Here is a 25420-nt window from a genome sequence, read left to right on the forward strand (position 1 = left end):
CCACTGCATCCAGCAGGCACCCCAAAGAGGCGTCTCTAAATTTGGGCACTGCCAGCTTCTTTGCTTTCGGGGCCATCTGTTGCCTGGAGGGGTCCTGGTCTGTGGACATGAAGTGGGCTACACTCTGGTGTGCTTTAAATATGGCGCCCCAAGCGAGGAGGCAGGGAGGTAACAACGGGGCAGGCAAATCCGAGCCCACCCGCCAGCAATCCGGCATGTTTCCCATGAATGCATTAATGGGCTGTGTTACGCTGGGAATGGGACAATATGGCATGAAAACCTGCCTTTGCGGCTGATGGGTAAAACAATTTTTTTCCCACACGCTACCACACTTTGTACAAATTTGGGATGATTCTGCCCTATATTTCAAAAACTTGTCCTTTTTTCAAGGAAGGGCCAGCCAAGTATTTTCCTCTGCAAGTAATGTATGACCCTAGAAGTGGCAGTCGTGGCTCATTCTTGCCTCTGAGTCTCCAGGTTCAAGTCTCACTTTAGGGCTTGAGCATGAAAATCAAGGCTGACATTCCAGTGCAGTACTGAGGGAGGGCTGCATTGTCAGAAGTTCCGCCTTTCAAATGAGACATTAAACTGAAGGGCCCCTCTTCCTGTTTGGGGGAAAGGGATGCAAAAGATCCCAAAGCGCTAATTTGAAAAAGAGCAGAGGAGTTATCCGTGGAGTCCTGGTCAATATTTATCTCTTAATCAATATCACAAAAAACAGATTATCTGGTCAATATCATATTGCTGTTTGTGGGAATTTGCTGAGTGCAAATTGACTGCCGCTTTTCCTACATTGCAACAGACACTACACTTCAGAAGTACTTCATAGCCTTGATAGCACTTTGAGGCCTCTGGTGATCGTGAAAGCACTATATAAATGCAAGTCTCTTTTTTATTCCTCTGCTAACAGACCACATTGTCTTCGTCAGGCACAGTGTCTATAGCAGGCACAGAGATTGCCTGTGCCAGGAACCAAGATCACTTATACTAGACATCAAGATCGCATGCATCAGACACAATCTGTGCCTATATTGGGTTCAGAGATCGCCTGTGCTAGGATACAGCCTGTGCCTCTGCCAATATACAGTGCGTCTGAGCCAGTCTCCGTCAATATCTGCTTCTTTAACAGCACCTTCCAAACAAGCATCATTTACCACATAGAAGGACAAGGACAGTAAGGGCACACGTGAACACCAGCACCTGCAAGGTCCCTGCCAAATCACACACCATCCTGACTTGGAAATATATCATTGTCACTTGGTCAAAACCACGGAACTCACTCCCTAACAACACTTGGTCAAAACAACGGAACTCATGCCCCAACAACGCAGTGGGTACCTTCAGCGCACTGACCGTAGCAGTTCATGAAGGTGGCACATCACCACCTTGTTGAGGGCAATTAGGAATGGACGATAAGTGCTGGCCTCAGCAGCGATGTCCGCATCCCTTAAATGAATAAAAATGGAGAGGTCGATTGTTGCAGAAACATATGAACCTCTGGTTGCTGTTATCAGACTGATCCTTTTTCATTGTACCCTGTTACTGAACCCAGCATGCCACTGACTGATATATCTTAGTAAGTGAATTAGTTTTGCACTCAAATTTCATACTCAAAACTTGGGTCTGACTGCACTCCTGATCTTCCAACTCCATTTGCAAAGATTTCAAGGTGACCTCCACTGGCACCACAAATACCAGTTCAGCCCCATTAAAAAATAAAACGCAGAACTTATTATCTTCAGAAGCAGCAATTAAGGACAACTCTCACTGGCTTCATGACCCTAGTATATCATTTCCATAATCCTTCAATGAGTTACACTCCTCACAATTGCAGGCAGTCTCAAACAGCAGCAGCTCTTCGTGCTCTGCATGTTAATAAACCTCTGCACCAAAGCAGCTTTAAGCAACATATTCTGGTGTGCACAACAGGATTTCCTGCTTTAGAACATACATATCAGCTAACTGAGTACGGGAGTGAAAGGGATTGCGCCTTTTTAAAATTTATTCACAGGATTTGGGCAATATTGGCAAGGCCAATATTTACTGCCACCCCTAATTGCCCTTTAATGGCACAAGTGAACACACAGCTAGACCATTTCAAAGGGCAGTGAAGAGGGCATTGCTTGGATGTAGAATCACGTATTGGCCAGACTGGGTAAGGATGCAGGTTTCAATCCCATTGTTTATTTTTCCCTCCTCTTTCCATTTCTCAACAACAACGACTTGCATTTATATAGCAGCTTTAATGTAATAAAATGTCCCAAGGCACTTCACATAGACATTAAAAAACAAACCATGACACCAAGCCACTCAGGGAGATATTTGGGAAGTTGGCCAAAAACGTGGTCAAGGAAGTAAATTTTGAGCAGCATCTTAAAGGAGGAAAGGAGAGGAGAGAGGTGGAGAGGTTTTTGGAGGGAATTCCAGACCCTAGGGCCTTGGCAGCCGAAGGTGCAGCAGCCAATGATAGAGTGATTAGAATTGGGGTTGCATAAAAGCCCAGAATTGGAAGAGCGCAAATAACTCGGTGGGTTGTGGGGCTGGGGGAGATTACAAAGATAACAAAGGCCATGGCAGGGTTTAAAAACAAGAATGAGAATTTTAAAATCGAGGCACTGTAAAACCAGGAGTCAATGTAGGTCAGGGAGCACAAGGGTGATGGGTAAAGTTGGAATGAGCTTAAGTTAATTTAGGGTGGAAGATGAGAGGCTGGCCCAGAGACCTTTGCAACAGTCAAGGCTAGAGGTGACAAAGCTATAGATGAGGATTTCAGCCGGTGAGCTGAGGCAGGAATGGAGTCAGGTGATGTTACAGAGATGAAGTAGGCAACCTTAGTGATGGTGCAGATATGCGGTTGGAAATCCATCTCAGGGTCAAATATGACACCAATGTTGTGAACAGTTGCAGTTCAGCCTCAGATAATTGCAGGGGTAGGGATGGAGTCGGTGGCTAGGGAATGGAGTTTGTGGCAGGGACCAAAGACAATGGCTTCAGTCTTCCCAATATTTAGTTGGAAGAAATTTCTGATCATCCAGTAGTGGGTATCTGATGAGCAACTTGACAATTTAGAGACAGTGGAGGTGGCTGAGAGAGGTGGTGATGAGGTACAATCCAGCAAAATTTCCTCCAACTAAATATTGGGAAGACTGAAGCCATTGTCTTCAGTTCTCGCTTCACCCTCCATTCACTTTCCACTGACTCCACCCCCTCCCTGCTAACTGCGGCTGAACGAGACTGTTCACAATCTTGGTGTCATATTTGATCCCAAGATGAGTTTCCAACCACATATTCAAGCCATCATTAAGACTGCCTATTTCCATCTGGGTCACTGAGTCAAACTCCTGGAACTCCCTCCCTAACAGTGCTGTGGGTGTACCTGCACCACATGGACTGCAGTGGTTCAAGAAGGCAGCTCACCACCACCTTCTCAAGGGCAATTAGGGATGGATAATAAATGCTGGCCTAGCCAGCGAAGCCCAAATCCCTTGAATGAATAAAAAACCCTTCATAAAATCACCTAACTCTGCCCCAACCTCAGCTCATCTGCTGCTAAAAACCCTCATTGATGCCTTTGTTACCTCTAGACTTCAATATTCTAACACAGTCCTTTCCAGCCTACCACATTCCGCCCTCCATAAACATGAGATCATCCAGAACTCTGCTACCCTTAAAAACTTCTCTCTTTGACCAAGCTTCTCATCATCTATGATAATGTCCTCCTATGTTATCTTTATTCTTTTGTGGGATGTGGCATCACTGACAAGGCCAACATTTGCTACCCATCTCTAATTGCCCTTGAACTGAGTGGCTTGCTAGGCCATTTCAGAGGGCAGTTATGAGTCAACCACATTGCTGTGGATCTGGAGTACACATAGGCCAGACTAGGTAAGGATGGCAGATTTCCTTCCCTAAAGGACATTAGTGAACCAGATGGGTTTTTTACAACAATCAATGATAGTTTCATGGTCACTATTACTGAGACTAGCTTCAATTCCAGACATTATTAATTAAATTTAAATTCTCACAGCTGCCTTGGTGAGGTTTGAACGCATGCCCCCTGGACCACTCATCCAGTGATATTACCACTTTGCCACCATCGCCTCCATTGGGTAAGTGTCATGTCTTGTAGAGCCTCTGTGAAGTGCCTTGGGACATTTTATTACATTAAAGGAGCTATATAAATTCAAGCTGTTGTGGCCGTTGTTGAGATAGAGCTGGTTATTTACATAATTATAAAAAGTATTTTTTCCTTCACTTTTTTCCTCATAATGCATTTCTGGTTCTTGCTGAAACTGTCATTAGTCCAGTACTTCTCACATTCGAGTCTCTAATGACCAGAACCTGAAAACACCAAGATTACTTGTCACGTTTGTCACTGGCAGGCTGACTGACCAACTCTGGTCAACATCATGATGCATGGTAAACATTCCACTTAGTCTCCAGTGCAAATACCAGCACTCACCACCCACCACCCCCAACCCCCAGGCCCATAGAAAATTGCATCCAAAGTAACATCTTCAGCTGTTGATTCTCACTTAATTTATTAAACAGTATAAAATGCATTTACATTTTTTCCTCCACTTGCAGTTCACCATTATTTGTACATTTTCTCAGTTGGTGTCAGAGTCACTCTGGTTGTTGTAGTCCTACAGGAGCTGGTTGAGAATTACAACTCCCAGATATTTCTGTTTCACTCAAAGAGGAACACATGCAGAATTTGTAAACAGGAGACACAGCTCCTCAGTTGTTTTCCCTCCTACTTTGACATAGATTGTTGTGGTGCAATGTGGCTATTTTAGCTCCATGAGGGCTGGATGAAAACTACAACTCCCATGATACACCTCCCTTACCCCAATACACAATTCACGTACCATTTTCCAGACAGAAGGTCAGGCCCACATCAGGGGATCAACTGCTTGCAAGAATTTTTTTAACATTAAATAACCAAATTTATGGAGAGATTTTGAATTGATTTTTTAGATTTGTGGAATTTTTTGCATTTTTATTATGTGTATTATAAAATGTTGTTTCCAGCTGTAAATATTGACCTGAATGTAGAAGGAAAATGGTGGCCAAAAACAAAGTGAAGAAATTAGGGCCAGATTTTAACTACCAAGGCAGGTAGCTTGAGTTGGAAAAATTCCTGACTTGGCAGACCTGCCTCGATATAAAGTTCCCCGTCACATACAACTTTTGCTCCGGGGAGGCGGGGGCAGGATTGAGTTGGGCCTGCTGACCCTGGAAGCAGATCAAAGGTAGCCAAGGGGGCAGAAGAGTGTCAAGGCACACTCATTAGAATGCCTACCTCAGTTCTCCGTGTGTTTCAAAACATGTTAGGCCCTCTAGCCCGCACCCCTCATATCTGCTCATCCCCCACCCACCCTATGCCCTCCATGTTCCCTCAATGCCACCTCATACCTCCAAGCCCCCCTAAAGTCACTCACTCGGTGTCCACTTTGGACAGATCTCAGGAGCAAAGTGGAGATGAAAAAAAAAAATTAAACTTCTAACAATCTAATAGAACTCTCACTCAAACATAGTTGATGCAAAAAAAAACCCATTCATGAAAGCCATTCAAAGATTTTAAATCCCTTCAAGTGATCAATCGGTTATAAAAACAAAAAAAACTTATATTCAGTAACCGCATCAAAGACAGTTAATCCTTTCATAGCCTATTAAAACTGTCAAGAAATGAATTCAGTGCCCCCTGCTGATATAACTGCCTTTGGAGCTTTTGAAACTCAGCCAAGCAATCATAATTGGCTCTGCTGTAATAACAGCCCTTGGGAAATGTCAACAATGAACTCCATTGAAACTGTAGGAACAGATGGTAATGTTTTTTTCCAAGCTACACCACATAGCCTGTCAATCACAGCAGTCCAGCAGCCAGTGTTCTTTTACTCTGACAGCTGCAGCCCTGTTTTTTTCTTGTTTAAAGGGCTGGGGATTAAAATAACTTCAGGTCATAACGCTTAAACAGACCTTATCCAACCTTCAAGAACTTTTACCCATAAATTTGTGACTCCCAAACTGCAGATCAATGCTCTTGGAACAGCAAAAATGTAGTCTGTTTGAATTCAGCACTAATTTCAAATGGCCCTGCTGAGTTCAGCTTTCCCACCTGTGTGATTCATGCCCCACGCCCTTCCCCCGCCAGCAAAAATAGGATCTGCAAGAAAGGGGGGACGGACTTCAGCATCTTAATCCCACTCGCCCTTTTAATGGCCTCTGTAGTCAGTCCAACACTAAAAATCTGGTTCTTGGTTGAGCAATTTGATAGGATGGTTTTTGTGGTGTTTGCGGTTTCATAAATGGTACCTTTGGGAAGAAAAGAATTGAGGGTTTTGATTGCTCGGCTCTCTGCTGGTTATTCATTCTTTGCTGGTGCTTTTTTGCTACTTTTGATTATTTCACATCTACTCAGTCATATAAATGGTTAATTGAAGCGAACATGATATTTGTTCCATGGGACACGTGATCCTTTGAGGTGTGGCACCCTGCAGTGTGACACTTTGGAAGTAGGCAAGTAGGGTGCCTTTGAAGCCACATTTTCAGGTGTGATCACGTTGAAAGTTGTGTCAGCTCGAATGCTCAAAAGGCATAAGTCTTTCATTTGTATCAATATTATCATTGAAGATTTCCTCCTCCATCTATAATATATTAAAATCTTACATCTGCATGCACATCATCTCAACTTTTTTCCCATTATTAACACCTAGGTTCACCTTTATAATGGAACTTGCCTACATCAACATATCGCACTAAGGTAAAACTTGACTTTATGCCTCTCTGAGCAGGTGTCTGGGAGATGGTAGTGGAAAGGAAGCAACAGGTAATTAACTAATAGATTGTTGGACTGTAATTATCTGTGAATCACAGTCTGTCTGTCCACACAGCCACCAACAACATAGCTTAGTACTGAAAGTGCTGTCTTTACAATTGTAATTGGTACAACCAAGGGATCTCTCTAAGGGAATTAACTGTGCACAAACCAATATATAAGAAGCAGTAACATCCAAGCATGTTGACTATGAAACTAGGCACTCAGCCATCCTCCACTCACTGACCTTGCTCCAGTGATGGTAATTGCTTATATGATTGGGTCAACATTCCACAGCCCTGTAACTACGACTACTTTAACCTCAGGCTTCCCAGGCCACAGAAAATGTACTTCCTTCGATAACTGCTGCAGCTTGTGGTTCCTTTAGGGCTGCCAAGCCACCAGAATTGTCCTGGAGTCTCCAGGAATTAAAGATTAATCTCCAGAAAACTGCTGGCAACAACCCATGAAAACAATCATAAGGGTATGAAAAAGAAAGTTGTTTTTTCTTATTTTCTTTTAACACTCTTGTTTATTAGTTACAAAGACTTTGGAAATTGGGCAATAAGGTTGTTTGACCTACAGTCATTAATCATCCATTAGGTAATGAAGAGAGTTTGCTTTCCAATTGGCTGGGAGGGTTTTACTCTTCAAGGACAGATGTGATGGGTGACCAAGGTCAGGAGCGAAGAGAGTGAGCTGCTTGGGGGTGGGTTGGTTGAAGGTGGGAGGTCATGTGATGAAACCTCCGGGAATACATCCAACCAGAGTTGGCAACCCTAGATTTGGCAAGATAATTTCATAAAGCAATGACAAGAGTAACTGCAACAGAGGAGCTCATGAACTGTGATGTATCCTGAAGGTGAGGCTTCCTCTGGTTAACATCCTCTGTAGAAAGGATCCACATTGCAAGGCTTCCATCTCAAGTATCTTGAGGGATATCACAGGATTTTCTCTGAGCACTGCTCACAAAATCTTCCCCAATAACCTTGTCCACACAAACAGTTATATGGTATTCCATCTCCGCTTTCGGGACTCACCATTAGGGTCTTGCTCACATCGCGGACATCTGAGGAGTAGAAGATGCTGGAACTCTACAGCTACTGGACCTTGGGGGAACATGTGAATTGCGTGCTGGGTGGACCTACATAGACATGGTTCCACCGCGAAGTAGTTTATGGAAGGTGGGAGGTCACTGTTAATGTCTGGGGTCTGCTTCAGGACATCAGGGTCTTGGCCAAGGGCTGCTACGGATGATCGTCGAGGGGTTGGGGAGGAAGGCCTAGATTTGACTAGGAGAGGAAGGAGTACTGGAAGGGAGGGGTGAGATTGGGAGGGGTGGGGAGGAATGTGTAAGGGAAGGAGTCTGGAGGGTTGGAAGGAACCTCCTTCAGAGGTGAGGAAGGAGTCTGGAGGGTTGGAAGGAATTTTGAGGGGGCAGGACTTTGGAGGGAGGAAGGAGTTCGGAGTTGGGGGGGGACTGGGTGGGGGGGGGGAGGAAGGAAGGAGTCCGGACGCGGTGGGGGGAGGAAGGAGTGAGGGTGGAAGAGAAAGTAAGGAGGAGGATGTCCAGGTGAACATGCAAGGGAGGGGGTCTGTGGAGTCAATGACCGCCTCCTCGGGACTGAACTGAGGGTCGGCATGGTAGGAGGGAATGGTGAGTGTGAGAGACGGCAGAGTGAGCCGGTAGGATGGGAGTATGAGGGTGTGACAGTAGTGGCAGAGAGATGGGAAGTAAACATGGGCTCCTGGGATGGGAAGGAGGAGGAGGTCAGGGAGGTCAATGTAGATTGGGGTGGGATTCTCAGGAAGTTAGGGAACATGCACGTTCACCTGGACATCCTGGAAAGAAAAGGATTCTGGTTGATAGGTGATGGTGGGGAGATGGAAGGTGATGCCAGGGCGGTCAACAGTGATCGGGGAAAGGACATAGGTGACCGGAGGGAGGGGAAAAGATGGGAGTGCTGAAAACAAACCTTACAACAACTATGCTTCCAAAATCGAAAGAGAGAGGAGCCTCGTGTTCGGGGGCACAGGTGCTGCATGGGAGTGCGATCAGTGGGTGGGCGGAAATGCAGGTCAGCTCAGATGGACAACTGAAAGAGAACCCCAGCAGGCAGCATTGAAAATGCTCAGGACATTGAGAAGAGTGTGATTGACGAAGGCTCCACATGCATGGGAGAGTGCTTGCATGAGGCTCCAAAAGGCCCTGCCACACACACTTCTCCCTCCAGAATCACTCATGGTCTGGCTGCATGCAGCTGAACTGCTAGTTGGGGGGGATTCAAGGGGAGGACTCACAAAGTCTGTAAATAAAGCTGGAAGACACCATTACACATTACTCAGTGGAAATGAATATATTTTCAGATTATAAAGTGACAAAATGTGTTCACCCATGCAATCACTTGTGATCAGAAATTCTGAACTTGTCTTGGCCTGCCACTTCTTCTAGGTGCTGCCCTGACATCCGCAGGAGCGGTGGAGACTGCCTATGCAACGGTTGGCCTCGTTGCCTCTGATGACTTTGGCATTGGTCCTCTGGAGAGCTGAGGCCTTGAGACCCCAACTTGCTTTGCCTGTCCTCTAGTGGGCCAACCATTCCCTCTGCAGCGACAGAAGATGAGGTTGAGGGTATCACAGGCAAGGGGGATTTGGAGGGAATGGACAGCCAGTGAGATTCCTGAGTGGATGACCCATGGGTATCCAGCTGCTGCTCCTCCCCCTTTTGGGTGTCCAAGGGCACTAGTCTGGCTCCTTGAGGGGAAGGAGCATCTGGAGGGATGTCAAGGTGCCCCGCTTCCCTCTCGCATTGCCACTACAGGAACTCACCCATAGCTACCGCAATAGAGTACAGGTCTGTGCGCATCTGTTTTCTGCTGGACCAGGGTCTCTATGGCGTCTGCCATCCTTCCCATGGAGACCTCCATACGTGCACATGTGGGCATCACTTCATCAGACAGCAAGCAGATGACTCCACCAACTTGCGTGCCACTCAGTTGAGGGCTTCCAACAGCTCTGCGTGATGTTCCCCTATGTTCTGCTGACTCTCCATGATGAGTTAGAAGGCCGAATCCAGAGGCTTGTCATCTGACTGGGACCTCAGCTGGGGTGCCTCTTCCCCAGCAGTCCTCCGAGTGGCGGGGAGCTTGGCTGAACCTGCCTCCCCCTGCTGCAGACACGTGTCCGGGTGGTGACTACCAGTTTGTGAACCCAAGCCTTCTCTAGATCTAGGTCCCACCGAGGTGTGTATCCCTGCTCTGGTGGAAGGTGTGGGTAAGCGCTGTGATGGGTCTTCCAGGCTGCTTATTTCCAGCTCTTCAATAGAGGGGGAGGACCTGGACGGAGCCTGAAGGACTAGCTAGCTGAGGATGTCAGTCACTCGGCAGAGCTTCTTGCAAATCAAAGTAGAGATAATTAGTGCATGGCAGCAAAGTCAAAAGCAGGAGAGAGAGCACTCAACAGTTGCATTGAGAGAAGGATGATGTGCTGGATTCTGACATGGGTGCTCACCACCGACCGCACCATGCCGCCGACACGATCCACATCCTCACCAGTCAGCACGATGGCACACTCCTCAAAGTGAGTGATGGATGTAATGTGGGCCACTCCACCCCCGTTTAGGGACTTCTCCCTGCTGCTGTGAACCATGAGGCATGCAGGAGGCATGAAAACAGATGGAGAGAGTGTGAGCAGGACGCATGGCGCTGCGTGAAATGTTTGTGTGATGAGCGGAGCCATGGACGGGATGAGGACGTGAGCTCCAGAGGACAATGAGCCTGATAGACATGTTAGGATTAGTGCTGTTGTCCCTTGATGTGTGAGATCCCGGTGGCTGTGTGATGGGTTTGAGATTGTGTGAGTTCGGAGTGATGAGACGAGTGACTTACCCTGGCAGAACGGATGACAGCATTCATCCTCTCCCTGCACTGGATGGCTATCCTCTTTCACAGGGCGTTGGCGCTGACCACTGCTGCCACCGATTCCCATGCTGGATTGGTGACTTTGCTTGCTGATCTTCGCCCAGAGTGGGGTAGAGAACATCGTGATGGGCCACCACTGCATCCAGTAGGCACTCGAGGGAGGCATCGCTAAATCTAGGGAGAGCATGTTTCCTCCCTTTGGCAGCCATTAGTTCCCAGCAGCTTCCTATCCCTTGAAGAGTGCTAGCTCTGTGTAGGGGCAGCCTTTAAATAGGGCGCCTGGTTTACTGAAAGCCTGAGGTGAGGGCAGGTCCAGCGGATCAGAGACTGCCCCACCAGCGACACGGCGTGTTTCCCGGGAGTACATTATTAATGAGGCAGGAATGGGCTGTTACAGTGTGAAAAGCTACCATTGTGGCCAGCAGGTAAAATTTCCTTTTTCCCGCCTGCAACCACACTTAGTGCAAATCTGGGACAATTCTGACCATAGCGCTCAAGAAAAAAGAGAAAGGACGTCTAGTCAGAAATCGGGGCTCAGATTTTTATGTGGGCTGGTGAAAACTGACCTGTACACCTTTACGCCTTCCGTAATGCACACCTGACCCATTTTTGACTTTGCCCAAGATTTTTGTCTTTTCACACAGGGGTCAGGTTTGCAGTACATTTTGTGAGCCGTGAGGGAGCGTATGAGAAGTGTGGGTGCGGAAGCAGGCCAGTTGGAAGGTCCACCTCAATTCTCCAACATAGCAGCTCAACTTCCAACATTATTTAAAGGACTGCTAAACCACACCTCTGTCACCCCCATATCACCCTGAAAACACTCATGCTACCTCCATGCCCCCTCACCACCCAACCCCATGTCCCCCCTTGCCCCCTTAAATCAACTATGCCACCTTCACGCTCCCTCAGATACCCATGCTGCTCAGGCCCCCTCAGATTCCCCATGCCCCTCATGTTTCCTCCATAGCCACTCACCCAGAATGCATTATGTACAATCCTCAGGAGCCATGCAACAGCAATATGAATGATTTTAAAATCATTTGGAAAAAATTAAAGCTCTAACAATCTAATAAAACTCTTAATTCAAACACATTATCATTGTACTGGGAAAAAGCTACTTTAGTGTAAAAAAATCCTTTAAGTGCTTATTAGGTTTGTAAACAAACAAGAAACCACAAGAAAGGTGTATTTGTTATTACAGTCTCTTAAAAGTTTCAAGTGTTCTTGGATCAATAGACTGCCTGCTGAGCTGAAGCCAATATAGCTTTTGAAACCCAGCGAAGCATTTATAATAGCTACAGCTATCAGAAAAAAAAGCTTCCAGCTACATTGCCTGAAACTGACAGAACAGGATAGTGTCCCATTTCCATTTCAAAGGAGAGTCTCTGTCACTCAATGGAGGGGAGCAGGTGCAGGGATTTTTTTTCTACTTTCAAAAGCCAGGCTTTTTAAGCTGCAAGAGCTGTTAGTCAGTTAAATCACAGCACAAAACATGACAGCAGAGGCTGATGGGACTTTTTTTTACATTTTCAATTTGTTTTGGCACTTTTGACAATTGGAAAAATACTGTAATGTATGGCAACAATTACACAATGCTGGTCAATGTAAGGGTCAACTTACCTTTGCAGGACAAATGCCTATGATGAATGCATTAAAACATATCTACATTACGATGCAGCATCTAACAGTGGCATTTGAAGATGTCAAAACATTTTATGCCTACCTTTCAGAACGTTCCTGATTCCTCAGCTGGCTTCCCCCAGTGGTCACGAACTCTCCAGGGAGATGTGTTTTTTAGGGGTTACTAAACCCACACAAACACACAAAAAGAATGTGTGGGATGAAATACAAATTTCCTGTGGTCCTCACAAGGGCACCCCAACCTCTGATGTGGCCTTCCCAACCCGCTAATAGGCCACATGAAAATGGTGTGGGTTCAGGAAGGCACAGGAAAGTTGGTTTTCCAGCAAAAAAATGAAATTTAGCATTTCACGACCTGATTCCCACCTCCACTGGGAGACAAAATCCAGCCCAGGGTGTCCAGTTAATAAAATTAGTGTCCTGTCCAAATTAAATTTATCAATGCAAATTTAATATGGGTCTATATTATGGATCTATTTTATAACATGGCCAGAAAAAAGCTCAAGTCCTCATGAAGCTTACTATTTAACAGGGATCCCATAACTGACACACTTTTTCACTAAGGGCTGTTCTTTCAATACAGGTGTACACCAAAAGCAGAGTGAGGCTATGAATACCATGGCATTGGAAGCTACATGGGAAAGGGGCAGACAGCTATTTTCTGAAGCCTTCCTCTTTTGAAGCTGTTTGCCAAGACCTTGTCTGAAATGGTCATTCTCCATGGATGAGGGATAGAGGAGTTGGGTTATGAGGAGTGATTATGCAAATTGGACTGGAAATCTCACTGGAAAAGAGAAGGTCGAGAAGTGATATGATTGCTGTTTTTAGGATTCTGAAAGGACTAGGTAATGCAAACCACGATAAACAATTTAACCTTGAACATAGAATCAGAGGACACGCCCTCCAATTGAGGGGAGGAGGGGTAAAATCAATTGGCAAAAACAATATTTCTGTGAATCTATGGAAGACTCCTTAGGAAGATGGTACAAGCAATTTGTATTGATTCATTCAAGTGTAAATTAGATTTCTTTCAGAAAATAACATTTTGGGATACAACGTGTCAGTAATATGAGACATGATGTGGTAAGTGGCTTGGGAGGAAAAGATGACATTGGATCTATGGATTCAAAAAGCTCTCGAGCACAGGGTTTTTTCTCCCCTCATGCTTGGGTCTCTTGTAGACTAATTGATAGAGATTGTTTGCTGTGCTTAGTACAATTCTGTTATCATTGTATTATGATGGTGGAAGGCAAACTAGATAGAGCTTGGTCTTTTATTGTGTGGCAATCCCTATATTCCTGTGAACTGAGCCATTGAGTACCAGCAGGTGACCAGAGGGTTACATTAAGATCGTGCCTGATCCTGTCCTCAAAGCTATCTATACATACCACTAAGTAACTATCACTGAACACTGACTCATGGCTGTTTCTCTTGTGCCCTCCTTCATCCAGGACGTTGTAGGCCAATCCTGGCACCAGCATGGCTAGCTCAGCTGACATCAGATAACACAGCACAGACCAGGAATTGAACATCGCACCTTCTGATCTGAATGTTTTGATGCATCATTAAACTGTGTCTCTACTTATTAGGATAGTGGGAAATCCCCTCCAAATATTTTTTATACAAACATAAATATTTCTATCAGCCAAACCCCTTGCCATTCAATCCTATAGTATAGAATTCAAAAAGAGCAAACTTCTTCCCATTCAATCAATTATATAAAATTCCCATAGCCCAAACCCCTTCCCTTTCAATCACAATGTATAGAATTCCAACAGCCCAAACCCCTTTCCATTCAATCCCATTACACAGAATTCAAATGGAACAAATCCCTTCCCAATCAATTCTATTAAATACAATTCCAATAGATCAAATAGCTTCTCATTCAATCCATCTAAAGTAATTCCAATATAGCCCAAACCCACTTCCCACTGAATCGATATTATAGAATTCTAACAAACAAAACCACTTCCTATTCAATCCATTACATAGAATTCCATTAGACCAAACCCTTTCCAATTCACCTGCCTCCAATGTGCATAATTCAGTGGGCAAAACTATTGCCTATTCATATCCATTATATAGAATTCCAAAAGGCCAAACAGCTTTTCATTCACTCCAATTCCTTTCTCTTTTATTCCTATGGTATAGAAATCATGTAGGTAACTTGGTTCCAAACTTATTTTATTGCACTGAACCATGTGTTTTTGCTAAGATGAGCAGTGAAAATAATTATACTTACGGTTCATCCCAACATCATGGTAGGTCAGGATTGCCGGGCGGTTTCCTTTTGGTGCACCACGGATCACCACATGCAACATCCCATAGGGCGTTTCAATGTCATGCTCCTAGTAAGGATCAATAAAAGTGGCAATCATTAATGGAAACATTTCTTTTCACCTACCACTTGAAGTTGATGATTGTGCAGACCTACATTTTATAACAAATCCCTTGTAAAAGTAATCAGTGATTAGTCGTTTGGTGGTACAGAACTTGAGTACTGCTGAAAAAAAGAGACATGCTGTTGAAGCTTTTCGTCCTGATGAGTCCATGATGAAAAGCTTCAACAACATGTCTCCTTTTTCAGCAATAATCAGCGACTGTTTACACACTTCGTCTTGTTCGTTCAGTGATTGTACAGACCTTCCATCATATACCTCATTAAATCATTAGTGACTATGCAGACCCACCTCCTCAAAATACCCCTAATAAAATCAATGATTATGCAGATCTGCCTCTTGCAATGGACCACTATATAATCACTGAACCCTCCCTCCTAATTTTTAATGCGCCAATTATGTAAAGTCTCTCCTCTGCAATGGGTCCATTATAAAATTATTCATTAATAGTATAATTCACCACCTATAAACACACACACTCACTAAAAGTGTACTCACCCCATCTTAAATATATACAATTACCTTGTGATGACCACAGTTAATGTTATACATGCATACTGGTACTTTAATAAATGTACTCATATTATCAAAGAAAAGTACTTACACTGTGATAAACACATGCAAGTTATTATAAGTGAAAGCAGAAATAAACATGCTCATACTATCACAAGCAAACACTCTGTCATATTGACACTGTAATACAAATTCATACACAATTTGTGGAATTTGGTGGTTATGGGGGCATTTAATCAGTCGAGAGAGTGCCGGTGGGGCCCTGCCGCTTTCCCGCCATTGCCCCAATTAATTCCGTGGTGCGAAGGCCCGTAGGTGGCCTTCCTGCCCACCAGCAATTGAGGCCCTTAAGTTGGTAATTAATGCACACTTAAGGGCCTCATCCTGGCGCTGCTGGTATTCCAGGGTCCCTCATTCAAAGACACTCAGTGCCTGATCTAGGGACCCAGCATCAGAAAGGTGGGGGGGTTAGGGGAGGGGAGGGCCTGCTGAAAGCTAAGACCCTACCCTTGCTGCCGCCCTGCCCCCTCCCTTCCCCTGATCCCCACCCTGTGAACCTCCCTCTTGCCATCACTCATCCGTGTCTGGATTTATCAGCAATCCTAGGTCTCAGGGTGTAGTGCTGGGAGCAGCTATTGCCTCCCTTGGTGGCACTGCCAAGCAATGAAGAGCTGTAGGCCTCTGATTGGCCCGAGGTCCGTGATCCCAGGAAGGTCTGCTGCTGCCTGGTTGGCACTTAATTTGGCGGCCTTTCCGAAAAGAGGCAACGCAGGGCTGTGCAAGACACCTTACCTCCTTAAATACTGTCCAATGCAATAAATACACACATACATACTACACTCATACACATAATATTTACACCCCAGAAACAGGCCATTTAGTCCAACAGGTCCATGCAGGTTCTTATGTTCCACATGTGCCTCCTCCCACCCTTTGTACACACTGTGACAAACAAACACATTCAAGCACACTGTGATAAACAGATCCAAGCACAATGTGACTTACATACTCATGAAAACTGTGACACACTGTACCAAACACAAGTACACACAATGGGCTAAATATTGTAGTCAGTAGTGAACAAACATCATCTTCACTCAAGTTATTAACAAAGAGGGTTGATGAGGATATTTGATGTAATCTAAATGGATTTTGGCACGGTGCCACATGGCAGGCTGGTCAAAAAATTAATAGCCCATGGAATCCATAGGCAAGTGGTAAGTTGGATCCAAAAATGGTTCAGTGGCAAGAAGCAAAGGACAATGGTCAACAGGTGTTTTTCTGACTGGAAGGTTGTTTCCTGTAAGATTCTATAGTATGAAGCTCCTTGCATTTCATGGTACATGTCAACAAATTAGACTTAAATGTAGGAGGCGTATGGGATACTTTTCATTATTACCCAAGGCACAGAATATACGAGCAGGGAAGTTATGCTAGAGCTGTATAAAACAATAGTTAGGCCACAGCTAGGGTACTGTGTACAGTTCTGTTCACCATGATACAGGAATGATGTGATCACACTAGAACTGGTACAGAGAAGATTTACGTGGATCTTGCCAGGAATGGAGAATTTTAGCTATAAGGAAAGATTGGATAGGCTGGAACAAAAACAAAAGTACCTGGAAAAACTCAGCAGGTCTGACAGCATCTGCGGGAGGAACACAGTTAACGTTTCAAGTCCGTATGACTCTTCAACAGAACTAAGGAAAAATAGAAAAGAAGTGAAATATAAGCTGGTTTAAGGGGGGTTGGACAGGTAGAGCTGGATAGAGGGCCAGTGATAGGTGGAGATAACCAAAAGATGTCATAGACAAAAGGACAAAGATGTGTTGAAGGTGGTGATATTATCTAAGGAATGTGATAATAGGTAACATTAAGGGTAGAAACCAGGATGAGCAAGGTATAGATAGCCCTAGTGGGGGTGGGGTGGGGGGAAGGAATCGAAATAGGCTAAAAGGTAGAGATAAAACAATGGATGAAATACATTTAAAAATAATTGAAATAGGTGGGAAAAGAAAAATCTATATAAATTATTGGTAAAAAAGGGGGTGATCGGAAAGGGAGTGGGGATGGAGGAGAGAGTTCATGATCTAAAATTGTTGAACTCAATATTCAGTCCGGAAGGCTGTAAAGTGCCTAGTCGGAAGATGAGGTGCTATTCCTCCAGTTTGCGTGAGCTTAACTGGAACATTGCAGCAGGCCAAGGACGGACATGTGGGCACAAGAGCAGGGTGGAGTGTTGAAATGGCAAGCGACAGGGAGGTCTGGGTTATGCTTGCGGACTTGCTTTCTGTCCGCAAAATTATGAAGGTCCTAGGTAGATTGGGTAGGAAGGACCTCTTGACCTGAGCAGAGATGAATTACTTGGAAGCACAGATTTAAAGTAATTGGCAGAAGGATTAATGGGGAGTTGAAGCATTTAATCATAGAATGGCTACAGCACAGAAGGAGGTCATTCAGACTATCGAGCCAATGCCAGCTCTCTGCAACAGCAATTTAGCTAGTCCCACTCTTCCCACCACAGAACCCCATGGGTAGCAGGGCTGGTAGATAAGGTGGTTAAGAAGGCACAGTATACTTTTCTGTATTAGCCAAGGGTGGTGGGGGTCTGGAACTCACCGCAGAAAGGATCATAGTGATAGAAACCCTCAATTATTTAAAAATAAAATTGGATATGCACTTGATGTGCTACAGACTACAGGATTACACAACAAGAGTTGTGAAGTGCAATTAGGCTGGATAGCTCTTTTATTGCTGGCATAAACATGATGGGACAAATGGCTGCCTTCTGTGCTATAAATTTTCTGTGTTTCTACTTACACCTGAACTGGACAAACCCTAAATTTTTCTTGCATGTTTAGTGGATATCTAGTGGGTAAATACTGCAATATAGAACCATAGAAAAGTTACAGAGCAGAAAGAGGCCATTCAACCTATTGTGTCTGCACCGGCCAAAAACAGAAAAAAGAAACGAGCCGCTCATTTTAATCCCACTTTCCAGCACCTGGTCCAGAGCCTTGCAGGTTACAGCACTTCAGATGCAGATCCAGGTACCTTTTAAATGAGTTGAGTGTTTCAGCCTCAACCACCAACTTAGGCAGTGAATTCCAGATGCTCACTACGCTCTCAGAGAAAAAGTTTTTCCTCATGTCCCCTCTAATCCTTCTACCAATTACCTTAAATCTATGCCCCCTGGTAACTGACCCCTCAGCTAGGGGAAACAAGCCTTTCCTGTCTACCCTATCTAGGCCCCTCATAATTTTGTACAGCTCAGTTAAGTCACCCCTTAGTCTCCTCTCTTCTAAGGAAAACGACCCTAGCCTATCCAATCTCTCTGTTCAATGGATTACAATGCTGACTCTCTCATGAGATGATGTTACAGCAGCTTCCGGAGGAGGGCAATTCAGACAGAAACTTGCTGATTTCAACTGACGGTGCATATGCAGATTCCAGAGTTGTAATCTTTAATAATGCTGAGTACTCATCGTTATTTCAGCTGCAAAATCCTGGCCAATGTGATGAACAGATTCATTCTGACAAACACATAACATTTTAAAATTTAAAAAGAGTCCGACTGAAGCCAGGCATTCTATAAACTGTGGGTGAAAACAGTGGTTCGAACACTCTGTCGGGCTCTCCTGATCTCTCACTGAAGTTCCACTGGGAAATCAGGCAAAATCCTCTGGAACCTCAAATGTTGGTAGACTCTGCAAACCTCTGTATTGGAGCCCATTAAGTGTATACTGCTAAATGATCACACAATACTGTTAGTGGGAGGTAACTTATTTTGTCCTGATGTCCGTGAGCCACATCACAGGTATGTTTTAAAGGAGATTTTCCTTGTTTGTGAATCTGTTCCGCACCACACACCAATATGCCTGCTTCCAACTCTGTAATATTGTACATCTCTGCCTCTGCCAAAACCAATCTGCTGCTGAAATCCTCATTCATGCCTTTGTTACCTCCAGAATTGACTATTCCAATGATCATCTGGTCAGTTTCCCACTTTCTACCCTCCATAAACTTGAACTCATCCAAAGTCTGCTGCCTGAAACATAACTTTCACCAAATCCCATTCACCCATCATCCCTGTGCTTGCATCCTACATTGGCTCCCAGTTCAGCAATGCCTAGATTTTAAGATTCTCACCCTTATGCTCAAATCTCTCCAAGCTCTCGCTTCTCCCTATCTTTGTAACCCCCTCCAGCCACAATCCTCTCAGATCTCTGCACTGCTCCAATTCTCGCCTCTTGCACATCCTAAATTCTATACATCCACCATTGATAGCTGGGCCTTCAGCTGCCTATGCTCTAAGCTCTAGAGTTCCCTTCATAAACCTCTTCATTTCACTACCTTTCTCTCCCCTTTTAAGTCGCTTCTTAAAATCTACATATTTGACCAAACTTTTGGTCACCTGTCCTCTTTTTGTGGTTCTTTGTCAAATTAATTCTGATAATGCTCCTCCGAAGCATCTTGGGACATTTTACTGCATTAAGAGGTTGCAGAAATGTAAGTTGTTATTTAACATACAGATATATGGTCCTCTTCTTCACCCACTTGCCCAGCAGGAGGTTGAGCCTAGTACAAAAAAAAGCAGGTGAATCAGCCAAATTCTAAAAAGGTATTTGTTTCCCTTCTGCTGCTCTTTGGACTGTTCATTTCACTCTCGGTTCTGTGCAGATATCACATTATGTCTGCACATCATGTAACCTCTTTATACGCAGCCAAATTCTTTCTCATTAGTTTGATGGTGGATGGGTGCAGACAAGGACTCATACCCTTGACATGACAATAGCAAATGGAAAGCCTTTCAGCTCAATGGTGTGAAACCTCAATGTTTTTTAAACACTACCTCTGGCACGACTGCATTCTCTTGATATTTTATTTCCAATTTTCCCTTGCCTCTCCTTTTCTAGGGATGATATTGTTTGATGGGGGTGGGTAGCAGCAGTTCCACATGGGTGGGTGCACTTGAATACTCATTTGTGAGGCCAGATAGTAAGTTTTGGTCAATACATTAGCATTACAGCCTGACCTATGCCTACAACCACACAAACTCACTTCCAGCAGAACTTATCAGGCCATATTGCTGTCTGGACTCAGCAGAGAACAGACCTGGGGGCTTTCCAATATTACAACAGTGACTATACTTCAAAAGTACTTAATTCGTAGAGTGCTGAGAACACTCTATGCTCTCTGTTTCATATTCAGCCTTCCTTTCTTATCACCAACTTTCTTTCCTTATATCTCTCATATATGCATCCTTTCTTCCATCTATTCTTCCCAAGATAAACTTGCAAATCTATCTAGGAGTTACAGCACTGCTGTTTACATGTTGCCATCTGATTGTAAAGATCTGTCACACGTCTGCCGTCATCACCAGGCTCTTCATTCCGAGTCAACAGACCGGGATTGTGACTCCTGCCCCTTTCCAATTTCCATTTCCTTCCATTTTATGGCAGTCGCTGTATGTGCAGCCTGGGATAATGTATCTCCGGGATTGTGATGGGGCACTCCGAATTTCCTTTATTTGGATGGTCTGTCCACAGCCTTTAAATGATTAAACAGAGATCAGATGTATTCCATTGAAAAAGAAGGATGAACCATCTGTGGCTAACTAAGGAAGTTAAGGATGGTATCAGATTGAAAGAAACGGCGTACAATGCTGTGCAGATTAGTAGTGAGATTGGGATAATTTTAGAAACCATCAAGGGATAACTAAAAAAGGAGAAATTAGAGTACGAAAGTAAACTAGCAAGAAACATTACATTTGGCAATAAGAGATTCTACAAGTATATAAAAAGGAGGGGAGTAGCTAAAGTAAAAAATGTTGGTCCCTTAAAGGACAAGCCTGGGGAATCAATAATGGGAAACAAGGAAACAGCAGTGACTTTAAACAACTAATATGCATCAGCCTTCATAGTAGAAGAAACGAATAGCATCCCAATAATAATAGAAGAAAATCAGGGGGCAAAGGAGAAGAAGGAACTTAAATCAATCACTAGCACTAGAGAAAAAGTACTAAGAAAACTAATGGAACGAAAGGCTGACAAGTCCCCTGGACCTGATGGCCTGCATGCTAGCGTGTTAAAGAAAGTGGCTGCAGGGATAGCAGATGCACTGCTTGTAATCTTCTAAACTTTCCTTGATTCATAAAGGTCCCAGTGGATTGGAAAACCACAAATGTAAAGGCCCTGCTCAAGAAAAAAGGGAGATCTAAAGCACAAAACTATAAGCTAGTTAGCCTAATGTTTGACATTGGGGAAATTGGGTAATCTATTATTAAGGAAGCAGTGGCAGGACATTTAGAAAATTATAATATAATCAAGCAGAGTCAACATGGTTTTATGAAAGGGAAATTGTGTTTGACAGATTTATTAGAGCTCTTTGAAGATGCAATAAGCAGACTGGAAAAAGGGGAACCAGTAGATGTAGTGTATTTGGATTTCCAAAAGGCATTCAATAAGGTGCCACTTAAAAGATTAATATTAAAAATAAGTGCTCATGGTGTTGGGGTTAATATATTAACATGATACAGGATTGGTCATCTAACAAGTAATAGGGAGTTGGGATAAATGGGTCATTTTCAGGTTGTCAAGGTGTAACTAATGGGTACCACCAGATCAGTGCTGGGGTCTCAACTATTTACGATCTGTGTTAATAACTTGGATGAAGGAATAGAGTGCATTGTAGCCAAATTTTCAGACAATACAAAGATAGGCAGAAAATTAAGTTGTGAGGAGGACCTATTGAGACTGCAACAGGATATAGATAAAGTGGTAACATTTGGCAGATGGAATATAATGTGGGAAAATAAGAGGGTCCCTTGATTTTCTTCTATTATTATTAGGATGCTATTTGTTTCTTCTACCATGAAGACTGACACAAAATAGTTGTTTAAAGTCACTGTTGTTTCCTTGTTTCCCAGTATAGATTCCCCAGGCTCGTCCTTTAAGGGACCAACATTTACTTTAGCTACTCTCTTCCTTTTTATATACTTGTAGAAGGTCTTACTATTGAATGTAATGTGTCTTTGGTAGGAAAAATAGAAAGCAGAATATCATTTAAATGGAGAGACTACAGAATGCTGCAGTACAGACTGATCTGATATCCTTGCACATGAGTCACAAAAAGTTAGCATGCAAGCACAGCAAGTAATTAGGAAGGCAAATTGAGTGTTGGCCTTTATTGCAAGGGGTCGTGGTTGGTGGGGGGAGCAGTTGTGGAGTATAAAAGTAGGGAGTCTTGCCAAAACTATACATGAGGTTGGTGAGACCACACCTAGAATACTGTGTATGGTTTTGGTCTCCTAGTTTAAAGGAAGGTTATACTTGCACTGGAAACAAATCAGAGTAGGTTCACTAGGTTGATGTCTGGGGATGAAGGGGCTGTCTTATGAGAAAAGGTTGAGTGTATAGTCGTTGGAGTTTAGAAGAATGAGAGGTGATCTTATTGAAACATAAGATTCTGAGGAGGTTTGACAGGGTAGATATTGAGAAGATATTTCCCTTCATGGGGGAACCTAAAACCAGAGGGCACACTTTCATAATAAGGGATCACCCATTTAAGACAGAGATAAGGAGGAGTTTCGTCTCTCAGAGGGATGTTAATCTTGGAATTCTCTATCTGAAAGAGCAGAAGAGGATGGGTCATTGAATATATTTAAGACTAAGTTAGACAGAATTATGATTTACAAGGAATCAAGGGTTAGGGGGGGAAGGCAGGAAAGTGGAGTTGAGACCACGGTCATAGTCCTGATCTTATTGAATGGTGGAGAAGGCTCGAGGAGGAGAATGGCCTGGTCTGCTCCTATTTCTTATGTTTTGAGAGGCAGAATAACTTCAGTTTATTGTCTCTTCTGAAAGACGACATCTCCAACAGTGCAGTGCTCGGAGTACTGGCCTGGAGAGTCAAATCATCTAGATTTAGTGTTCAAATCTCTAGAGTAGAGCCTGCACGCATGATCCACTGAGGCATGGCTGACATACATACATAGGGCGGGATTTTCTGGCCCCACCCACTGCTGGGATCATCATCTGGTCTTGCCAAAAGTCAATGGACTTTTGGCTGGGCCGCTGAATCTCCCGCAGTGGGTCCTGCCACGACAGGTCAGGAAAATCCCAGCCATATACAGATACACACAGGCACACACATAGACAGGCACACATATATGCACACAAACATCCATACATACATATAAATGCAAATACACAAATAGACACACTTATAAACATTCACGTAGGGCAGGATTTTGAGGTGGTCAGGCTGGCACGGCAGGCGGGCCTGGGAGCAGCCACAAAACAGTCTACTGCCCGCGATTGGGCCCCAGCTGGGAATTGCTGAGCGGGGGTGGGGACTGTCGGCCACCGGGTCCAATAGCGATCCGGTGGCTGGTTTTAAAGCGGCCCAGGCTGCCACAAAAGGACGTCTCCTGTACTTTTCACAATGGAGTCAAGTGCAGCTGGACATGGCAGGCGGGAGGGCAGGTCTGGTGGGCACTCGGCCACCTGCTTTTCTGATGAGTGACTCGCCACCCTCCTGGAGGGGGTGGCTGCCAGGTGGGACACCCCTGTCCCCAGGGATGGGAGGAGGAGGCCACCGCTCCTCACCACGAGGGCATGGGAGAAAGTGGCAGCAACGGTGAGCAGCCATGACGTGATGCGGCGCACCTGAGTCCAGTGCCGGAAGCGCTTCAATGACCTGTTGCACTCAGGAAGGATGAGTACCATGTTGGCATGGGTCATTGTGCAGAAATATTAAGGTGTGGCTGTCCCCTTATGGACCTCAGGGGTGGTAGAATCTGAGTGCCAACTATCACTGATGCAAGAGTTGGCCAAGGGGGTGAGCCCTGGTTGCTTGGACTGAGTGCCTTGTGGCTCGAGGCCCATGACTTGGATGTGCCCTGCCAGGTGCTCCTCAGCTGGGGTTAGCCAGGCTGCAGTGGAGCTGCATGTAGAGTGGACTAATCAAAGCTCCTCTGTTGTTTCAGGAAAAGATGGCCCACAACAATATTGAAAGGTCGCAAACCGGTGGAGGCCCACTAGCCACCTCATCCTTTCCAGATATGAGCAAGACGCCCTGGAGTTTGAGAGCCGGCACGTGCCCCGTGCAACCGGGCATAGAGAGGTGGGAGTGCCAGACGAAGGTACGAGTGCAGTGGACAGCATTGAGACTTTCGGTTTGTGCAACCGTTCTAGTGTAGTCTCTTCATTGATGTGAGCCTCGAACCTGGAGTCCCCATTGATCATTGGAAGATGAGGGCACCGTGATGCAGATCTCCATGGTCTCACCAGGGTGTCTGGCATGCAGTGTGCAGTAACAGTGTGTTGAGTTTAACTAATGACATGTCCATGTTCTCCCTTTTAGGTTCACCAGCAGGCATGCACTCTGCGGACCCTGAAGGGCCACCCCTGACACCGGAGGACCACCGAGCTTCTGTTGCACCTGCGTCACACCCGCTCTCTAAAGCAGGCACCAACACCTTGGTGGGCATTATATCAGCGGCTAGTATCTCAGTGCATATTGGTGAGGGCACTTTTCACTCACTTGAGGTGCAGTGCAGGCAGAGAGTGCCCAAGACACCGGCAGTCGGAGGACTGCTAGGGACCAGGACAATGCTTAATCGAAGGCAGATGATGGGCCTCTAGAGTCGTCTATTGGTGGTGGATGTCCAATGAGATGTGTGGCAGGATCTGGCAGAGATCCATGCGCGTATGCGTGCCATGGTCTCCGTGATGGAGGAGTCTACGCGGATCATCAGCACTGCATTGACTGTCATGGCTGAGTGCACTGCCTCCTCCATTGAGAGAGTGGCGACTCTCATGGAGAGGCAGCTCCAGGAACAGGATCAGGGTTCCTGGGGTTGCACTCAGACCTGCAAGCCCTCACACGGGCACTAAGCTCAGGTGATCAGTGTCTGTGTGGGAGATAGATGAGGCATCCAGTATCCCAGCTAGGTACCCATCCATCAAAGGTGAGCAGGGAGGTCCAGAGTGACATCACGTTGGCGCATGAGCTGCCTGTTCTCTCGGCATTCTACATGACAGCAGCAGCTCCTCCGCCCCTCTGCCAGTGACCAAGGCATCTGATGAGGCTGTGGCACTGGCTGCTCCCTCCCAGGCAGGGCC

At 45.0% G+C, this 25420-nt stretch overlaps 1 protein-coding gene across 13 annotated transcripts in view; it reads right to left on the reverse strand.

The window, feature by feature from the left end:
* Window positions 1-25420, reverse strand: part of ndrg4 (NDRG family member 4) — a 192462-nt gene that overhangs the window by 67964 nt on the left and 99078 nt on the right. For all 13 annotated transcript variants that reach the window (XM_078544011.1, XM_078544015.1, XM_078544010.1 and 10 more), the window contains one exon: window positions 14624-14729. In XM_078544011.1, coding sequence (XP_078400137.1) covers window positions 14624-14729 — 106 coding nt within the window. The remainder of the gene's footprint in view (window positions 1-14623; window positions 14730-25420) is intronic.

This window comes from Cetorhinus maximus, chromosome 6 (assembly GCF_964194155.1).
Source record: "Cetorhinus maximus chromosome 6, sCetMax3.hap1.1, whole genome shotgun sequence".
NCBI lineage: Eukaryota > Metazoa > Chordata > Chondrichthyes > Lamniformes > Cetorhinidae > Cetorhinus > Cetorhinus maximus.